Source organism: Corvus brachyrhynchos, unplaced genomic scaffold, assembly GCF_000691975.1.
Source record: "Corvus brachyrhynchos isolate BGI_N302 unplaced genomic scaffold, ASM69197v1 scaffold128, whole genome shotgun sequence".
Lineage (NCBI taxonomy): Eukaryota > Metazoa > Chordata > Aves > Passeriformes > Corvidae > Corvus > Corvus brachyrhynchos.
In genome coordinates, this window is record NW_008239648.1 from 90,578 (window position 1) to 113,377 (window position 22,800).

Sequence of the window (22,800 nt, forward strand, 5' to 3'; positions counted from 1 at the left end):
GGAACATGTTTCTTCTAGAAGACAGGTACTAGAAAAATTATTTGGCTATACTTACACAAGAGTATGGATAAATTAAAACTTAACTCTATTAAAAAATGACACAAAATGAAACAAAAATGTCAGGAATATGAAACCTCCCATCTTCAAAGTAAACAAGAGAATGAAGAGATGATGTTTTACAGATGATGTGTTCCAGTTTAACAGACAATAACTAAGATTATGTAGTAATAAACCATACTATAGTTTTACACTTGCTAAAACAGGGCTGCTCTCACAGGAAACTGAAAAAGCATTACATATTAAAAACAAACACGGTATTAAAGAGAGAGAGAAATTTGCGAAAAGATTTTAAAGTATTTCATTTTGAGCTTCACTACCCCTTACTTGTAGCTTAAACTATTTATATCAAAAAGAATTATTAACACATCAAAAATAATGTCCTATGCTTTCTCATGTGATCTACAATAAATGCAAACAATATCCTATGTTCAATGAAGCATCAGTTTGGCATTCAGCAAAATATTAACATAAAATGCGTATTTACAATGTCCCATTCTCAAAATTTTAAAATTACATAAAATAGTAAAGTGCAGATTAAATGTAATTTTGAGAAAAATAACATGTTTTACTTTCTTAGGCTTATTAGCAGGAAAGAACTAGGACCCTGGAGTAGGTAACTAATGGTAAAATATAAATTGTCATACTTCCTAAAATTTTGTTGAACACAGGCTTGAAGCCAGTCTTAAAAAAATAAATATATCAAGAACAAAAGGCTTACCCATAGTTAAGATGCAAAGGTGTAAGTGGAGTTGGCTTATGAATGAAGTATCAGCTAGATAGATACTAACTGCAAAACTGCTGGAAGAAGTCAAGGAGACTCTTAAAACTCTAATATAATTTAATACTTATCCCTTTTTGTTTCCTGAAAGACTTTCTACAGTAGCTTCCTGATTAAAAAGGGAAATTTTGTTTTAAATTTTTGTTGATACTGGAATATTAGTACCTTTTTCTGTGTCTAACTTACTTTTGTGATATAAAACAGAGATAAAATGGAGTTGTTGTAAGTCTTCCAAATTTCATGAGACCTTCTCCATTATATAAAAGAAATTTTTTACTTTATAGAAGGAATGGCAGTGAGCTACTACTTTGAATTACTTAGTAGGGAAATCCAAATGTGAAACCAAACAGAAAAGTAAGAGGATACCTGGTTAAGAAGTTGAATGCCATTCTTTCAAAATAGCAAAAATTCATTGTAAAAATCAGGATGGAGAGTTGTTTTAAGTGAATGTATTGCAGAGGTGAGAAGTTTGAAAGAGATCAGGAACAGAGTCACAAAACGAACAAAAAAGGAAAATCTTCTGAGAAGTTCCATAGGATCTTATTTTAAATAATAAGACAAACCCCGCAAAATTGTTGTCAGTTAAATTAAGGTTCTGGAATGTATGCATTACCTTAACAACAGGATTAAGCAGAACAACACCTGACTTCTTTGTAATAACTTGCTTTGTTGTGTAATGATGTTCTATGAGCTGAGGAATGGTTGGAAACCCAGTTCCTTCAAAACGATACTGATTCTGTATGGAGGCAAAAGGAAAAAGTTACTTCTCTACAAGCAATAGTTTGAACAAGAAACTGCAAAAGTGCACAACCAAACTTCCTTCACTAGTAACAACAAAGAAAAAAATGTACACTTTTACAGAGTTATTTTATATTCCTTTTCTGACCTACAGAATAGCATTTATACTGACTTAACTGGAATGATAATTAGGAAAATGATAAATTAATACATGCCAAATTACGGCACCAGTCATTTAAAGCAATATGATAAAATAACTATTTAAACTCTTAATTTAAATAGGCCAGTTACACTCAAAACTATTACAGAGTGAAATAAAAATACCCTAAACCAGAAAAACCGACTTCTGAATTATTTCTAAAAATTACAGCAAGCAAACTAAAACATCTATATAATAAAATACAAAAAGAGATAAAATAAACAGGATATAAGCAATATTATCCTAATCTCATCTTCCTTCATTTATCGTTTCCTAAAATTAGTAAATCCCTGGCAGAGAATATAGGATGCATGATTGTTCTTTAATGAAGAGTATTTACCAGGAGGTTCTAAACGAGCTAGAGACAAAGGCAGGTCACGCACAGGATTCAGAGAGAAGCTAGGCACGATCCTGCAGCTGATTGTGAAACACGATAAAGTCTCTTGCTTTCTTAAGACTCAGCATCTACATGTAGAGAGCTTTTCCCACAGGGCAGTAGCTGCCATAAGCCAGCCTGACAATGGCAACAGTGAACAAGTACTGCAATTAAAGAAACTCTGAGCACAGATGGTGATTCAAGTTCATTTACACAACTGGTCAATGAACACCGCCAGCACTGGCATGCATCCTTTCTAGCCCCCAGGGTTGAATTCCTTGCACAGTGCATTTTAAGTTCATTGTTTCCCTTAAGGGTTAAAGCATTAACTTCTGGAAACGTGTCACTGCTGTTGGTGAAGACAGTTGGGTCAAGTCAGCTGTTTTTAACATTCAGAGATCTCTAAAATAAAAAATGTTTCCATAGTCTGAATGCTTTGTTGTTTATTAAAGAGTGACTCAGCTTTGAGTGACCACTAACACTAGTTTCCATTCTTTTCAAATAAGCTCCTTCATACTTCCGTGCTGATGATCCAAAAATCCTGATGCCCCAAGAGTCTCCTCAGCACAACCACCCCTATTGCCTATTATTTCCTCATCCCACATTCAGCCACACACCCATCTGCTGCCATTTATGTAAAACCTTTCAGGGCAGGCAGTGTCCTTTGATTCTGTGTATTTACACCCCATCCTGACCCTAAGGTCACTAACAAACAAAAATTTTTAAATGGCACAGCCTCAAATAAGCCCAAGTGAAAATGACGATAGCCCTGAATCACAACAGTGAATTTTGATGCTTAAAGCTGAATGATGAATTAATTTATCACACTCATAGTTGTATCGAGATTAGCCTTTAAAATAATGGTAAAACCAGAGATGAAACACTTATACAAAAAAAGGATTGCTGTTAAAACAAATGTCCTACTCTAATCTTCAGTATTTGATTCAGAAGAAAATACAGAGACTTCTCAATGATCCATGAGTGTGATTTGACCAGTCAGAGACCAAATTCCACATTGTTCATACTAATGTAAACAAACAAACAAATCCTTTATACTAAACTCTCCCCAAACTTGCCCACAAAAATGTTCATGAATAAATCCCTCACTGTATGACCCTAACACTCCCAACACCTACTTTCTAGAGCTTAATAGGCTTTTTCTCATCCTCAGAAAATTCACCCCATAGGAGTGCATACAGAGTACTGAACATCTTTAAGAAAAAAAAGTGTTAACTTCCATGATTGACAAGAAAATCTACCACAAATTAATCCCAAGAGCAGATGAACATAATGCTCTACTAGCAAATGTACAAGCAGATAGATATCTTGACCTGATGATGCTGGGACTGTCCAAGCTATGCAACATTGAACAGTATCAGTCTCACATTTCAAATATAATTGCTAGGAGAAAGTACAAAATTACGGAGATAAAGATAGTTTTTTTGTTTTGTTTCATTTTGCTTTGGTGGAAACCCCCCCCAGCAAAAAAGAAGAGTCAGCTTAAAGGTAGGCCTCGAAGTAATACTTGGAACTTCAACTTGACAGTCCAATCTATCTTTTTGAAGATCTACTTGCCACATACAATGATTTGCACAAAATTATTTCAGTCACACCACATATATAATGTGTATTTATTTCTGCTGGGTCCAGTCAGGGAACACCAAGCATCTTGTAAGACTCTAGGTACAGGTAATTCTACTGCTTTTATTTTCTCATTCAGCACTCTGACACATCAAAATACTTTAAGGTCATAAAATCAAAATAAAATAAAACTGACTGTGTGTGTGTTACTTCTACAAGGAAAATTCTAGGTGAGAACTAATGAACACTCTCCAGCATGACAAGTATCTATAATCATTAAATCCTAGAGAAGCATTCCAGCCTCTCTGAAGTTTGAAAAATATCACTGCCTCTCATTAAAAGGAAATAAACCAGGTACACAATATTGAGTTACCCCAGGCATGTTGCATCATCTGGGGATTCAGACTGAAATTCCCTCAGTGTAAATATCATTATGCGATTAAATTTGAGAATTTTTCTGTATGTGGGAAACTTTATTACAAGAGACTGAAAAGACACCACTACTGAATCAAAACTGAGAATGATTTGCTGCAATTTCATACGTCAAGAAAAAATTCTAGTAATGTTATGGCAACTGGCACATTTCGTATAAGTTTAAAATTCTGCAAGGTAAAAAGAAAAATACATACATTAAAAAGACCAAGCAGTGCATTAACAAGAATAAAAAGAAATACACTGCATAAAGGCAGATAGTAACTAATATATTGTTAATTAAGTTATCAATTTTTCCTTAGTCAGAGCAACAAGGGGTTCAGTTCTGGTCCTTAGAAGCATGCACACTGCGCAACATCCAGAAGCGTTTGTGTTATACTGAACAAAACAATAACCACAGGACTAAAAAGAACATAAGCATCTCAAGTCCAATTGGGCTCCAATTCTCATCTGTATAAAAGCCAATAGAGATTATTTTCTTCTCCATGGCTGTTTCCATTTTTCAGGAAGATTCAGTGTGATCTTTACAGTCTGAACTAAAAGTAACCTAATTTGCACCAACAACGAAAATGGGTTTAAAATAACCAAATGTACATGCATAAATAAGGAGTAACAAGTTCTAGATTTCAAAACATTTATAGAAATATCTTGGCTTTTCAATATAAGATAAAAGATATTGAATAACCTGATACTTCACATTTTTCCTTTGTTTCCCAAAACGACCTTTTCCCCTGATTCCAGCACTGATGGAAGTATTTCCAACACTTTTTCACACTTTCACAGAAAGGCTAAATCCATTTGCTATAGTAAACTATGTAGATCCTAAATTGAATATTCAGTACTATATCAGAGACGTACATCAGCATATTGTATGATAAAGTGTCTCCGTTGTCCATCTGAAAACACAGAAAGGACATATTCACCAGGTTTCCCGTGGCTCTCTCGCACCAAGAAGTCTCCTTGCTGTTTTAACAGCTCCTGGGCTTCTATTCTTGGAATTGCACCATGATACCAATCTTGCTCAGACAACGGTTTCTCAGTGGTTGAGATTACATCAAAGAACTTGGGAAAAATATTGAAGAAAAATGTTACTATATTAGTACATTTTTAAGAGTTTACTTGTACATGAAAAGTATCACAAACAACAATAATTTCTCTTTTATGTATCTAAATTATGTGTTTCAATTAACCAACAAGATCAAGGCTCTTACTTGCACAAAAGCATATTGATCACTTTCTTTTCTGTTTACCTGAAAAATCAGTATGTCAAAAGCACAAGTTTAAGGCACCATCCATAAAAACATGTAATATCTTTTATCTGGCCTGCTGGTTTTTGTAACCCATACTAACCAACTCTTTCTCACACATTCTGACATGCTATTAACAACTGAGTATTATTCATGTCTCTATCCAGACAGAAACTTCTCAAACAAAACCATAATAAGTTGACTTATACAAATGACTTGAATTGGTAAACTGTTTTCGCAGAATTTATCAATTGCATCCCAACTCAATCAATAATTATGAGACTTTTTTCCTACCATGCACCCTGTAGTGCAGAATACACACCTGAGTGTAGTGTCCTTATGAACTCTGTTATTTTCACTACATGGAATTGACTGCAAATGGAAACTAACAGCAGTAAGTGGAAGTTCATGAGCTTTAACCTATGATTTCACACATTAACATGCCTACATTATTTAAGAAACACTGAAGAAAACTCTGTACTTTGTCAATGACCACCTCAGATTTATTTGTTATGGGTAGGAAGGCAAGCCCCCATTTAAGCTGTATGTCATTCAAAACCACTGCCAGAGCTCATAGAAATTCTCACAGCCAGAGTGGTAAAATGCTGAACAAGTAACGCAGTGCACACTGTACTGTGAGTAAAACAGGTATGTGAATGTTTCCCAGCCTCCTGAATTGCATCTACATATCAGCACGGAGACCTACACCTCAGTGAAGGACAACCAAACACATGCAAACAAAGCACACCACTCAGAATTAACCTCTCCTATTGCTCTGCCCTGCTAAAAACCCAGCTTGGAGGCCACCTGCACATTTAGGGTCTTCCTCAGAAGACACTTAGATTACAACCCCTCACCTAGTCTAAAAAACACTAGGAATGATCTCAGACTTTCAGAGTGGAAATGAGCAGACCCAAGAAAGGGAATCTACTCAGAAATTTTTGTTTCCAAATATCTGCAATTCTTTAGCACTTGCATAAAGTTTTAGCTATTGAAAAATGTCTTTACTGGCTCCTGGCTGCCTAAGTTATACCTCAAAGGACTAGTTCAGTTCAGGATATTGATGGAAAGCTGGAGAACATATCTAAGAACCTGACAGACGCTTTTGTTTTCAGACATCAACAGACAGAGAGAACCATCATGGATGAAATTCTCAAGGAGAATTTCATACCTGAGATTTGTAACAAGTACTATAACCAACAGACATCACTAGAAAGAGTGAGTGTGCTCTTCTACAGAGTCAGAGATAGGAAGGACTACATAAGAAATAACTACAGCTTGAACACAAATTACACCGAGTTTTTAGAGGCAAAAGCTGTATTCCAAGGTTATGTGTTTATCAGCACAGTGAGCTGCTAAAAAGCAGAGATATTGATTGGCCAAGAAGGCAGTCATATCTTTCAGTTTCATCAACAGTTAAAAACCATCTCAGGTGAAAGCTGTCAGCCACTGTTAAATGACATTATGTCATTTTCTTTCACAAATTCCTAAAATAAAGACAAAAGCTTTCAAAAGGTTAGACAACGTTATTTACTTGAACATTTATTGTTCAAAGATGCTGAGCTTGACTTGAAAGAAAACCTAGATCTCTGTTATGTTCACAGCAGCAAACCCTTTAACACAGGAGCAGATTTCTACTTGAGAGGGAAAGTTTCTAAGTATAAAAGGCCAGTATAGGGTTACTAATCTACTTCATGGCCTTCACAAAACAAAGTTTAAAAAAACCCAACCTGACATGCAATTTATTTTATAGCTTAAAAAGGAACCCACCAGACAGTAACACCTGCTTATGCACAAAGAGGCTAAGGCACCATTCAGACAGTCAGGATCACATCCCAAAACAAAACATCTTAAGAGCCTTTATGACAGAGAAGGAGCTTATGGAAGGAACACGGAGCATTTTAGACATAGATAAGTACAGTGCCGTCTGTAACTCTATCATCAATTTTCCTTCCCTTTTAAATTTGATTGAAGTATTATTTATCACTTTAGATGGAAACAATGGAAATTCCACAAAGTTTTCTCTGTTGATTGTCCTTCACTTTACCTTACCTTTACTTTTTATCATATCATTGTGGTTTTTCTGATGAAGTAGGCGGCAATTATTCTTGTCTTGAGTGTTATTTGAATTATTTTTAAATTGCTTTATTTTTGTGAACAAGTCTTCTAATTCCAACATACTTTCTCTATGATACAATATTGACCCTGACTGGCTACAGAATAAAACATGGCTGAAAGCCCAGAAAAAAACAGTATCAATGCAGGATATATAACCATATTAATATTGATTTCAACTCAGTTTACCACTATTAATACTAATATTTCTACTGCATTTTATATCTAGAATTAAATGATAGGTTGGTCTTTGAGGAAAATAGAGTAAAAAAAAAAGCTACCCATGCAAAATGGAATTCCCACCTCTTTTCTTTAAACTCTACTTAAATTATCAGCCAGCAAGTTAATACGACAACTTTATATTCTAGGCCTTAATGTTTTACAATCTTATTTGGAGGATGGATCTCTTTCTCACTTGTATGTACACTTACAGAAGCACTCCATGATTCAACAGCCTAAAGGAAGAAAGACTGTTTCTAGGATTTTTGCTGTTAATCTGGCTTGAAGGTAAAAATAATTAACCAAATCATGCACAAGGAAAGGAACTCACACTACGAATTTCTACTCTCCCGCCTTCCCCCTCTTTTTCTTTATGCCTGTTCTTTTTCCCTCAAGATTTCCATTTATTGCCATATTTTACTCATGGATTATTGGATGGGGCTGGGGTGTGTGTCTTTCTATATTTAATCACACTTTTTCTTCTATGAGGAGATGGCCTCATATACTTCATCATGATCCTCATGGATCTAGTACTGTCCTCTTTACTTATATTGAGCCCCTTTCTCTCTCTCTGTTTAACAATCCATGTTGTATGTGCTCTTCTGCAAGAGTAAAAGGAAGCAGTCCCAGCTGCTGCCCTTATTTCAAGAGAAAAACTGAGCAAACAGCAGTGTGTTATTTCTAACCCCAGAAACTTGTATATTATTCCTGCACTTGCACTACCAATTAAATAAAAATAATGGGGATGATATTTTATTACACTAATAGCATGCTCAATATTGTATTTTTGTATATATTCTGAATGCAAATGTTCAGTAGTTCCTTAGTTTCCATCTTTGAGAGAACAAAACATTTTCTCAAGATATTTTTTCTCTCACAGTGTAAAAGAGTAGCACGGACACAAATGAGAATGTAAAGCAATAAATTTAGGTTGATAATTTGAGACAATACCCTATGGACATTCCACCTCTGTGTACCTGGCTCATTCCCACATGCTAATAATATACCATCTGAAACAAGCATTAATTCCACCTATTATCCTATAAACAATAAAAAAATTATCCTGTAAACAAAAGCGGATGTTTGTGTCAAGCTCAAATATCTTGTACAAAAAAAAATATGCAGAAGGGCAGAAGCAGGCATTCATGATGCAATTTGTTCAGACTCTTCATTCAGATTATTCACAGCATTTCATCACAGGTACATGAAAGTTACCCCCATTGTTGTGTTTCCTCTCCTCATTTGATTAAACTTATGTCTCTTGCTGTTACAGTAAATTGGCTTGCGTTTTGTCCAAGAAAAACTACGTGAATCTTTAGCTGTGTTGCTTTCTCTTCAAACTACACTCTTTTCCTGTATTACCCCTTACCTTCTCATTCTGAGAGCATATATAGAGTTTCAATGTTAACACACAAAAACTCCTGACTGCTTTTGGAATGAGACCATTTCCCTATGACTTTTTTCAGACGACATACAAAAAATTAGTCCTCTCTAATTTATACAAACAAAATTCAATTATCTCACGAATTAAATATATTGGACAGTGTTTTTAAAATAGCACCACATTTAAAGATATTGCTCCATTTCTAAAGTTTCAATATAGGTAAAAATTACATATTTAAAAATACTTTAAAACCTTTCAATATTTAAAACAGATAATTTGAAAACAGCTAGGTAAGAAGACATTTTAGACCAGACTATATGAGAGGATCAGTACCAGTCCTTTCCCAAATCTGCTATGAGATCCTTTTTTGTACTGGTCTATCTAAAAAAATAACAAATTCTTTATGTATGTGAATATTACTTTATAATACATATTCAATAATTGCTTGGAATACTTTGTTGATGGATAATAAGTTTTAAGTACCAGTTTATATATTTAGCAATTAAGCATGGTTACATAATTGTCAGTGGGAAACAGCCAACCTCATTTAATAGCTAAGTAGTAATTCATGAAGCAAATTTTAGCTGTATATGTATGGTCAGCATTTCTAACACACACGAAATCGCTAAACCAAAACAAAAAGCAAAACTGAGAATTGGCTAGTTTATATATTCTAATTCTGAAGTCATTTAGGTGTCATTTAAATGACAAGTAATCAAGATTGCACTTGTTACTCATATTTTACTTTCTGATTCAAATGAACCAAGGCCAATCTTACTTCTTCCAAACATATTCCAAGGTTTCACCAATCCTATCTACCATGTATCTACAGCCAGGTTTACATCAGGTTCCATGGAATGAAAATCAGAGTGTGAAACATAGCTTATTTAATGACACTTTAAGCCAATTGAAATTTTCACATTGACTTCCCCTGATTTAATCTAAATGTTTTATTTTAATCTTCCTCCTGAGATTTTTTTTTCTCTTCCAATTTTTATCTGAAGCAGTTTTAGGTAGGTTTGTTCTGTGGTTTGTGGAAGCTTTTTGGTTTATTTTGAAGTCATAAGTTTTATAATACATTGAAATAGAGGTGAATGCTTTTTCTCACCCACACAAAAAAACACAGGTCACAGAAATGCACATTTTAATGGGTTCTTACTATGAAATGCTGCATTTTTGAAACAATTAGAAGTTTTATAAAATGAAAATCACAATAATGTGGAGATTTTGTCTAACATCAAGGAAATTTCAGTATTTCAGCAATGTTTTTCCTGTTACTTTTCAAATGTCATACAACTTCCATGTTTTTCAGAGGAAAAGCCTTTCTATCCTAATTTTATCTCATGGTCATATTTACTTTTCCATTCCTTCATTACCATATACGATTTTCCTCTGTATACACATGTGCATTTACACATATGTAATTGTTATCTCTTCAACCAATCCACCCAATATTGTCTAGCTTAAATGTGGCTTGCTGTGTCCTTTAATGGGTCCTTGGAGGCAAGCCTGCAGCGTAAAATAGAAAACCCCTTGCTTCTGAAGTTTTTTCAAGAATGCTATTTTGAGCTTATATTTTAGCAGACAAGATCACAATTAAAAGGCAATTTTAAACAGTTTTAAAAACTCTGCCCAACTTTCTTACAGGTTTTTTTTTCCCCTTCGCTTGTTTTTTGAGTTGTTGTTTTGGTTTGATTTTATCTTGGGAGCATTAGGGTGATTGCATGTTCCACTTAAAGAAAAAAACGGGAAGAAGGTTTTCAAGTAAAATCTAATGCATCCCTAGGTAGGTGCTCAAGTATTCTAACTAATCTTGCAAGCCTCCATATGAAACAAAGAAGAGGAACTGCAAAAGTAAAAGAAACAAGGAAGATTTTCCAGACATTACAGAATTCGAACAAAAGCCAACTATACCCCGGAAATACTCAACAACCATTTTTAGTGGGGTTTTAAGCAAGATCTATAACACTTAGTTACTTAAATTGTACCAGGAGCAGTAGTAACAATATGCTTTTACACTGGAGCTTTTATAACAAACATGGTGAATACAATTATTGCAACAATTGCTAAAACATGTATGGCCATCTAACCTACTACAGATTATTATAATACAGTACATTTCAGGAAAATCAGCCTCATTGGGAAGAGTATTCTGAACAACACAGTACCACTGTGGAAGCTGCAAAGAACATACATACTGTGATTCTCTTAAAGTGTAGCAAGTTATTCTGACATACTGTTACACCACAATATTATCCTGTGTCTTGATCAATCAGAACAGTGTTTATGTAACATTATTATAATGTGATTTTTGTCCATTCAAATGGAAATGCATGATGTTTCAAGGAAAAAAATCTTATTTAAGATGTAAAAATAACAGAATATATCACAACACTACAGTATTGGTACTACTTACTGATGATGAGCCCAACATGGATTTTGGAGACCTTATAATTCCAGCTATGGAATGACGTATAGTGTCAAATCTTGAGACTTTATCCTTCTTGTCCTAGGAGAAAGGGCAGAATCTTCAGTGAAAACAAGCAAATCTGTAGGATTTATTGGAGAATGTGCAATATAATTCTTGAATTTTACTTTAACAAGAGATAGGGGCTGAGCTTCTATTCATACAAGCCAGGAAATGTCAACATCAGCAGGATTAAGCTCAGATCAATTTAACCACTTAAAAATTCTATATTTCCTGAAATATTTTGTGCAATTATTTTAAGTATATTTTATATCCTAAAAACATGAGACATAACTCTCAGTTCTCCTGAAATACCTATCATTTTAAAGGGACAATGATTCAAAAATATACCATAAAAAACCCCCACATAGTTAAAAGCTCTACGTATGTGCATTATCCTTACTTAATACATGCTTAGGGTTTTTTCCTTTTATTAACAGGTTCTTCTATAACAACAGACTACTTCTAAATATTAGCACCCATTGGTGCAAGATACAGGAGCCATTTCTCTTCTGGCATTACTGTAAACCATAAGTGTAGCCATTGTCTGGATTTAAAATTCTGCATGAATAGGGCTCTGACTGGAACACTGAAACAGCCTTTACGCATCTCTAGTTCAGCATAAGCCAATGTAAATTCCAAGGTCTCATAAGCTGACTTAGTCCAAAGACTGTATTTTTCTTCATCTCTTACTATCAGCTCTCAAAATTAATAACAATCTTTTAAAAAAAAAAGTACTTTTAACATGGACAAAATGAGTTCATTGGTTGTAAATCAGCTTCAGAAACAGCAAAGATATTTCTATGAGTACTCACAAAGTAAATAAACTTGAAGCAGAGACACATTAACAACCTCATGCTAATTAGCTTTAGGTTAACTAAACTGTAAAAAACTGGTAATTGAGACAGACCGCAACTGTTTGCCAGTGTTACAAAGAAAAATTGCTTCTAAGTTTCTAATGTACACCTTTGATAGAAGAAACCAAAAATCTCATAATGTAATAAATGCAGTTTCAGTTTATTCCAGGACTTCCAAACAAGCAACAAAATGTATACATTCTGTACATCGTATTTAGCAGTGTTTGAAAATTATTTCCAAATACAGTTTATTTTACAAGATACAGGTTAAACATTATCTTAGCAAAATAGTGCTATTTATTTGGTAGCAAAAGTCTGCAATTTGCCCTAATTTATATGCTATTAAATAAAAGAGTGCAAAAACCAGTCAAATTGTGAAAACTCTGATGGGGATTGTATCCATCACAGAAATACTCATTAACTATGCGCCCACTTACCCAACAGTAACATTTTTATACCTTTTATCAGACTTAAGTATTGTCATATACCAAATAATTTTATTTTAATAAAACAACTGTGTGCTGAATCCTGATTTTTATTCTTATAATGCTGCTGAATTAAACTGCCTTCACAAAAAAAAAACAAAAAAAAAACAAAAAAAACCCACAAAAACAAAAACCAAACAAACCCAAACCCAAACAAAAAAACCACATTAACAACTAAGACATGAAGTCTGTACTTGCTTGCATGCTGGTTGTGGAATGATCCATTCCGCACATCTCTTCAGAAGTGAGCCATGAGATACCAATTAAATGTATACTTCTTATATAACAGGAGAAAATAAGTTACCAAAAGATGCACAAATTCTACTTCACTTCCCACAACCAAAACTCAAGAGTTTTCTTTCTAGTGGACACTAACAGCCAGCTGATCTAGTGACAACACCCAACTACAAGTAAGGTTCTACACTCACCAGTTTCTCCTGAAAAAAAATTATTAACAAGAGGGAACTTTTTTGACTCAAAATAACAGTCTCAAGGACTGTGCCAACTTTGATTAGCATCACTGAATGACATACAGAGGCAAACAGTCGTATTAAATAGAGTGAATATTGAAATGTGGATTTAAAGGATAAACTTTGGCTTTGTTCAAAATGTAGCACGTCCTGTTCCAACTGCAATACATTTATAAACACTACTTAGCATTTCCATGGCTCTTTCCCCTGACATACTGAAACTACTCTGTATCTTACAGCAATGAAGATTCACAATTTGTATGCACAGCAGGCATAACCAAACATATGACAAAACACAACTGTAGCCTGTACTGAGTTTATTTATTACATTCAAGTATTTTTAGGGTAACCTAGATAAAACTAAAGAGCTGCAACAGTGGCCTTCTACTGATATCTTTTCTGCCGTTGCCCAGCTGCAGGGTACCTTAAAAGGATCCATTAGATCTTACAGGAAACCTGTTTTTAACTCAAAATAACACAGAAATCATTATAATGGGGTTTTAAGATGCATATTAAGTATATTGTTTTTTCTAAACTAGTGTAAAACTGAAACCTAGAATATTCTTCTTTTTATATGTATATATTTATGTACATGTGTGCATACAATCTTACTAGTTAAAATCAGAATGTTATTTTAAGTCTGATTTACAAAATAAAAGCAAATACACAACAGAGCTATCTTTCAGTGATCTCTCCCTAGCCACATCAAATTTTTAACCTCTCAGTCAAGCCCCTCTCAATCCAACAAAGAATTTAGTAGGTGAAAGGATTACCTCAAGCTATTATGTAAAATTTCTGAAGGAACCTAGCAGAGACACTGTGTGCTCACAAAGTCCATTATAATTACACACAATGCTCATTCCAACAGACATCATGTCACCAAACAGAACAAACATGCCAAATATGGAGTCATGACAAAAGTTTCACAGTTGTAAGACACACGACTATCAGACAAACAAACCTGAGCTAGACACAGAAAAGGAATAAGGAATTCTACTTCAGGGATGCTGTAGAGAGCATTATGGAGTAATATATTTGCTAGCATACACAAGGCAGCTACTAAAGCATATTAGCTGATTCATTTCAGTTTAAATTAATTACTTGCAGAGATATCAAGAAAATGGTAGCATGATTTCTCACTTCTTTATTTTATACAACACCAATTTCACTAGAAAGCAAACTTACCTGTGGGCCCTAATATTTTATGCAATAACTGAATTACTACAGAAAAAATTGAACTCTACCATTAAGAAGCTAGGTATGTATGAAAATACAAGCTGTCATTAGAGAACATTTTAACCTATTCAAGCATGTTTAAACACACCTGTGTCATGAGAACACAATACAAAGAACTATGAAAAATGCATTGACTGGTATTTCCCTTTTTAGGACTAGCCATGTTTCTAATGACTCCCCACAATGAACTGAAATTAACTATGTCAAACTAGATATACCTGAGGAGGGGGATATCATCATATTTTTCAATGATAAAGGCAGGTCAGCAGACAAACACCTGAAAGAACACCAGGGAATTTCAGCCAGACACAAAGCCAGCTTCCCTGGGAGCCCACTGAAACATCCCTATGCTGATGCACGCAGCTGGGGAGTAAACAGGAAGATGTGGTCACACTTGTACGGCTATAACCCTACTGGTATCACTGAAGCATGGTGGGGCAGCTCCTGCGGAGTGCTGGAACAGAAGGATACAGGCTGTTCAGTTTTCTTTCCTTCTTAAGAGGGGAAACAATTACTTCAGCTTTTTTCAAGAGATGTCACAACACAAGACAACCATTCTGACACTTAATTTCACTTTCCATTCTTGTCTTCTTACAAGAGACAGAAAGGAGAAATAAAGCCCAAGAACCAAAAAAGAAGGGCAGGATTCAAGTCAGTTGAAAAACACAAGTGAAGCACTTGCTATTTTACTTGAGGATTTCTTCAATTGCATCTTTATATATGACCAGAACTTGGGCTTCTGTGTTTCCTATGTTCTCTTTGGGGGATCTCGAGCAGCCTGAGGTTCTGTGTGTTCCAGTGGATTTTTCACTACAATTTATCTTCTATGGTCATGCACTGCAACTGATACTGTCTTGTGGACAACAATCTCCCATTCGCCAAGCACACAGTTCTGTCACGGAACCAAATCACTGCAAATCTTAGGAGTGCCTGAGAAACAAAACAATATACCCAGCAGTGTGACACAATCAAAGAGACAGGCCAGATGAGTCATAGTCACAACAGTATTTCCAATGAATATATGCAAGACAAAGCAACAGGAAAAAAAGATTTTGCTTAAATTGAACTGCGTGATGTAAAAGCTCAGAAGAGCTTTTTAGCTGTATAAATGCAGGATTTGGGCTATATTTTAGCTGTTATTGTAAAAGAAAAATAGTCTATACTCTTTTTAGAAAAGCAAAGAAGTTAAGAGGCTGGAGAGAGATCTAAGATAAAGGTAAAATAGAATTAATGCTTCTGAGGGACAGGCAAATAGTAACACTACCAATCAAAGGTGGAAGATTATCAGTAAGAGACAAAGGGCAAGGCAGAATATATTGAATATTCCTAAAACACTGGTCAGCCATGTATGTACAGTGATACAAATAAGCTCATACTCTAATACTATTCCATTCAAAGAAAAAAAAATGCCTTGTGAGTCAGATGTGAACTGTCCACATGGATACAGAAGTTGAATGTGGGCTTGCAAATTAAACCACAGAACCTTCACAGGAAATTTAAATGGAATGTGATGACTACTCTCCAATTCAAAGAGAAAATGCTCTCAGAAGAAAAGCAGATTTCAATTAGAAGAACATAATCAGTGATATCTAAAAGAAGAGAGTAATATCACTGTTTCTGTGATTTGACTAGGGAACTGGTCCTCAGAGATTTTGATGAAAACTATTTCGGTACAGCACAAGGGCTGTATGATAAAACCAGACAAGGAAATTCCAGCAGCTAGTGCAAATGGTATGTTCAATAAAGATACAGATAAAACAGGCATACAGACAGTATCTGCCAGAGCAATTAACATTGTTTTCGTAAAGTGAATGCTAGCTTCGTTTCTTGTTTGAATATACAATTTCCTTGATGAAAAAGGTGTCTGACAACATTCATCTTAAGGCTTCAAATTTAGACAACGGGCAGAACAAGGAATATTCTTGGTTTTTTAGAAGTCAGTAGAAGTACGGTGTGAGAATGAATTCTTGTGATTTACAAGCAGGAACTCTTCAACTCTTTTGTGATTTACAAGCAGGAACTTTTCTGAAAATGATCCTCTGCATTAGTCACTTCAGTAGAGGAGATTAAGTCATTTAGGAGCAGCCCCAAAAGCATATCATAAACTTAGACTGTGCCATTAACTATGGCCTGCCTGTTGATGAGTGGATATACTAACCACAGAATCTTCATGTGTCTGTTTTATAGCTGTTAGCACTTACTGAAAGAGATGTAAATGCTGACATATTAAAATGTGAGCATACAGCAGAACATGGCCAACATCCCTAAAGTCTATGATTTTATTTCAGAAATAACACTAATCTCTTTCCTCAAAAGGTTGTTCTCTCTTTTTTTTTCTGTCCCATCCATGACAGAACTGGATATCTCAGACCACATGTAGAAAACCAGATAAAGAATCATGCTGTCTTTACCAAAAATCCCAGAGTATTTTAAAATATTAACATGGCACTCACATACAAAACCAGTTGCTGCCTGAATACAAGCTTATTACTTCAGTTGAGCAGATCATCTTTTTGGAGCCCCTTTCCAGGAATGATAATACGCATTTTCTTAGTTCACTATTGTAGATATCTAGAACTGTGCAGAGCCATGTATACATAATATAGTTATTAAAAATTTAAACACTCAAAGCTAATTAAAAATATCTCAAGTACACAGTGAAACCAATTATCTTAGCTACTCAAAAATCATTTTATGATAAGGCACCATTTTCTGTTTTAAACACAAGTAACACCTTCCAAAGCAGCAGAAATGATGCATAATTGATGTACACATATTGTAAAACACTGCACTGGATGCAAATTAATGTTCCCCATTCTGAATTGTAGGGGTTAGACTGAAAAACAAGACTTACTAGTGTGAAATTTAGTAACAGTTATATTTTCTCAGACCAAAGGCATATCCCAGACTATGCCAGTGGAGTAAGAAAAAAAGAATGACAATTCTTCAAAGCATGTCTTTGTCCCTGAAGATCTGTAGTATAAGATCAGCCTTACTAGTTAAGATGTGATGTTTCTACATGCAACAGTCATGGAAGGATTTTCCTTCCATAATTTTCAGCTGTTTTCTGAATCTATATAACCTATTACAACCCACTGCTGTAGCAACCAGTTGCACAACTTAATTACACGTTTTTCAAGAACGTGTTTGTGGGCTTGCTTTGAATCATTTGCCTACTGCGGTTATTTGATGGCCCACACATCTTGCTTCTGCAAAGAGAGAGAACAGACATTACTCCTTACTCACTTCTCCCATGTATCCTCACACCCAGTACAGAACGCATCTGTATTACACTCCTCTTCACTGCATTTCTCAAGTTGGTAAAGCTCATCTAGTTGGTCACTAATTCTACAGAAGCTCCTCCACATAGCTGAGCATTATTTTGTCTTTCTGAATTCTCCTAGATCAGTTTCCTAATTAAGGGAGCTGAAAACATAATTGGTTACATGAAGCCAAACTCTTCTGTGGTACAAAGCAAAAGGACAATTTGCATTAAGAAAAACTCCAGTTAGATACTGTAAAAAGCCAAAAACCTCACAGCGATGACAGTGATCAAATACTGAAGGAGGTTTCCCAGAGGGACTTCCATTACTGGAGTTTTTAGAACCTCAACATGTATAAAGCATCTTGCAGCCTGATATAACATGAGAGATGGCCCTGCTCTGAGCAAGAAGTGGGACCAGATGCACCCCCTGAGATGTTTTCCAATTTAAATGATTCTGTAGTTCTAAGGCATTTGGGAAGCAGGTGCACATCAATTTACAGAGTGATGTAACGGTTTCTGCTCTCTTTCTTCTTTTCCTGAAAATTTCTAGCATGTTTTGTTGTCTTGATCACTTCTAGTGACCTGGTATCTTCAGGAACATTTAGATTTTGAGTGGTAACTCTGAAGTCATTACTGGTATATGTGAAATCAGGCAGTGTTACTACAGGCTGGGCTGCAGGAGTAACACAATATGATGTTAGTTTTAGAAGTTTTTTAAAGGTTGTTAGAAAGAATATGTGCAATTTGTAACAAGTTCAGGAATTTACTCAACTTACTATCAAAAAATATTTTTCTTTCAAAATGAAGTTTTTTTTTCTCTTATGATTACTTTTACGCATTTCTTTCCTTATACACCAGATCTTGAAGTTATAACAGAGCCTAGAAGTAATTTTTTTTTTCCAGGAAAACAGCAGTAAAGAAAAAGTACTAAGCAAGAGATTGGTGAAATATTTGGAGACAAAAACCTGAAAAATCTTTCTCAGATTTTACTTAGGAAAGGTTCGTATGTCAGCAAACACTGTGTAAATAGATTAATTTTTAAAAAAGAATTATGAAAACTACAGTATGATTGACCCTTTGCTTTTTTTTTTAATCCCTATCTATCATAACAGAATGTATGGTTAAGTTGTCTGCTCTGTTTTCTCTCTTAATTAAGACTTTCAGAAGACTAATTTTTCAAGCTACATATGATATGTCAGGGAAATGTCAACTTCATCTTTTAAATAATTAGCAAATTTTTGAAACACACGCACATGTATTAAAGGTCTTAACAGAAGTTGAGCACCTCTTAATGGGTGTTAGCAATAATGTTTCCAGAAACATTATTGTACATTTTTACTCTTACACACCCAACAGTTTTTTATTTTTAAGATGATACTTTGATTTCACCAAATTATCATCAAGAATGTCAGCAGTTCTCTAGAGAAAAAGATGACTACATGTACCTCTACACCTAAGCTGAGGCACTGAGATCTTGTATAAAAACTGTTTTTGTGGAAGGAAGAAGTAGCCAGACAAAGGCTTTTGCAGTCCAGATAGGTCCCTGAAATTAAGTATTCCTTCTCTGCTTAATGTATCTCTACACCACTAAATCCTAAGACACCTCCACTCATTGATCACATAACGATGCCAAGTAAACGACATCTGATTTCAATAAAGGCAATTTAACAAACGAATTAAGACTCTGGAGAGCTTACAGACAAATTTAGAAAAAATAAATACTTTTCAAAAATTAAGTTTAAATGCTATTACCTTATTATTATTTACTGTGGAAATACGTAACAGGGAAAATTAAGACCTCTATCCTTCAAACACCTGAGGCTGGTGTACATTTTCAGATATGAACTGTTATTAATCAGCAATGCCATTATTAACTAAATGTACAAAAAATTATGAATTCTCAAACTACTGTTTTACTTGTTTCACTTAATAAAAAATTATCAAATTTCAGTCTGTACAGCAATTGCTATCTATAAAAGGGAACTACTTTTTCATGGCATGGTCCTTCTCTTCCTTGGTTGCCATTGCCACATCACAGTAACAGATCTCCAAACATACCCACAACTTCTCTCTTGCTATAATTCTGTGTAAGCTCATGAAGATGCAATGGGAGAACATAAAACAGACTGCACTGAGTGCTTGTAGTTGTACTGCAGCACCTAATGTGCACAAAAGCTAGAAAGCCAACATCTTACATGCTCTGGCAGCTCATTACTCAAAAAACCAATAGCATGAAAAAAACCAATGGTATGATGAACTGGCTGCTGGTGAAGATCACCATCTGCCAGGACAACATTCAGGCTGTGCTGCTGCTGCTTCAAGAAAACCAAGAATCACAAGTCAAAAAGCAGTGAATAAACGTGCATCCACAAACCATTTCAATTTAAAAATTCTTAGGATCATTTTTGTATCAAATAGGCTAATTTTATTCTTTACCTTAATACTGCATATATCCAGTTGAAATAGTTTGAGGTTTTTATGACCCAAATTCTCAGAAAAACAGAGAAATGCAGTAATGCTGGAGATGCTGCCTCAGAGTTTTACCCAAGATCAACACTATAGCTGCCATTTGAAGTGGTAAAGTCTTTAATGTGAAATATATTTTAGAACTGGTTATATACATCTATGCACACACAGGCTAGTCTTGCCATCCCCCTTTCAAGTTTAAAAAAAAGCAAACAAAAAACCAAAAACAACAACAAAAAAAATAAAAACCAACCAAAACCTGAGCTAGAATGAAAATTGTTGCTAAGGTAATGGAAGAAATGGATTTTTTCTACATAGACGTGTTATGCAGCATTACTCCTATTTGGAAAACTGAATCTCTACTTAACTAGATTGTGACAAAACAGCAACTGAAAACATCAGTTTTCCTCCACTGAAAATGGGCACCACTGTAGAAAATAAATTCTATGTCCTGAAGTTTTCATACACTCATTTATTCGCAAAAAAAAAGTATAAAAGTAGAGAGTGGTTTTGGCACTTGTTAACAAATTACAGTATTCTGTAATGGCACTTCCTCAGTGTAATGGTGAAGTTTAGGAGTACAGTATTAGCTTCAGTTTTAAAAAAGCTTACATCAAACTTTTCAAACTGGTAAATATTACTTAAGGACTAATAGAACTTTGCACAACCACTGGCCTAACAAAAAGAACTATAGTCATCACTATATGGGCTGATAACAAAAAGCCACAGGTGAAGAACCCCTAGGCTACATTTCACATGAGGGATGAAAAATTTTCCAGTGCAAGTGCCTGAAGAACTAAGCTATGCATACAGTACTTGACACAATGAATTCAGCAGACTAAACAAATACAAACTCAACATCCAGGACATTTTTACATCAGGATTCAGCCTGGTAAACAAAGTCTTGCAAAAAAATGTCCAAAATACCTTAATTACTAATGTTCTCTGCAACAGTCAGTAGCTGAAATAAGGAAGTGATGAAGATCACCCACAGCTACCATAAGCATGTTGGTGAATTCTCGAAGAGTAGCGTGCATGCCAAAGAATGCCATCTGGAACTGGAAATTGTCTTTACTAGCCACAAATTTAAAATAACAATAATAGGCTTGCCAGAAATCCATATATACTTACAGACCCTGCAGACTGAATAGCACAAACCATTCTCCTTTTCTCATTACTATAAAAACCTGTGTTGGTTATTTTAAAACTCTAAAACCCCCAGACAGGAAGCCAACACACATTTCAGCAGAGAACAAAACAAAAACTGTTCTCAATCGTTTATTCCAGATCTGCACAGGCAAAGCTCCTCTGGTCCCACTGAGTACAATGGCATCAGTATCTTGACAAAATATGATCTCATAAAGCAAATCTGTATAGCAGTTTGTAGGTAGGGGATTATAAGTCAGCTAAGAGGAAAATTACAGCTATGAACCACAAGCAGGTGATTTATTTCTGCCACAGAGGCTAGTTAAAAGATGCTTGAGGATAGTACAGTGAATACAGAACTAAGGTAACAGGTCAGTGAGAAGGACAGTTTGGGGGGTTCTTCCTAGAGATACTGAAAAAAAAAATTTGCCTGACCTCAACTCAAGCAAAGGTTCTGTCCAAACCAGGATTTTCTAAGGAGAACTGCATCTCTTTAGAGGTTCAGCATTTTGTATCCAAAGAAGACATGGGAAGACAACTGAAGCAACTAACTGGATGCCATACCAACTGCATAAAGGGAACACTATAGTTATGGGAGGAAGTACTCTTCTGCATCAGCCAATGAAGCAGCTAACACTGCTTCCAAGTGTGCCAACTGGGGGTTAGTCAGCCCAAAATATATCTAAATGCAGTACTTATAAACGTAGCATGAACTGACTATGGCATTTGTTAGTGACTACACTTAGTATACAGGTCAATTACTTTAATTAGAATGCACTACTCACTAACAGGACGAATGACAGTCTTTCCAGATCTCATTAAATATATTCAAACACTGTTGGATTTCGTTGGTTTTCAGCCACATTTACACTCAGTAATGCCTGCTCAAGCTAAGTGCCTTACAAAGCTAGTGGTGGAGTCCAGATCTTAGGCATTTAAGTCCAAGAAGGTCTGGTTCCTGGAAGGGATTAGATATATTGAAGCCAGCTATATCCTGAACAGCTGTTGGGGAAGCAGTGGACAACAGCAACATGTGAAGAACAGAGAAAAAAACATCACTATATTGCATGACCTTGAAATCCACAACTAACCATAAATCCTCCTACGGTTCCCAAGACACCAAGAAGTAAATAACCGACAGCTGCGGGATCCGAGGCTGCAGGCAGGGAACTGCAACCCAGCTTCGGCAGAGGTCCATGCCAACCCACAGAAAACACTATTCACTAGGGTGACAGGGTGGGGAAACTCCCAATTTTTCCCCTAACTTCAAAGGAAGTTC

At 35.2% G+C, this 22,800-nt stretch overlaps 1 protein-coding gene across 4 annotated transcripts in view; it reads right to left on the minus strand.

Moving 5' to 3' along the window:
- Positions 1-22,800, minus strand: part of FER (FER tyrosine kinase) — a 158,621-nt gene that overhangs the window by 70,940 nt on the left and 64,881 nt on the right. For 3 of the 4 annotated variants that reach the window (XM_008639842.2, XM_017742362.1, XM_017742363.1), the window contains 3 exons: positions 11,546-11,638; positions 5,023-5,226; positions 1,452-1,574 (listed from right to left, as the gene is read on the minus strand). In XM_008639842.2, coding sequence (XP_008638064.1) covers positions 1,452-1,574; positions 5,023-5,226; positions 11,546-11,638 — 420 coding nt within the window. Of the gene's footprint in view, positions 1-1,451; positions 1,575-5,022; positions 5,227-11,545; positions 11,639-22,800 lie in introns of those variants that run through there. The other variant, XM_017742364.1, reaches the window with a different exon arrangement.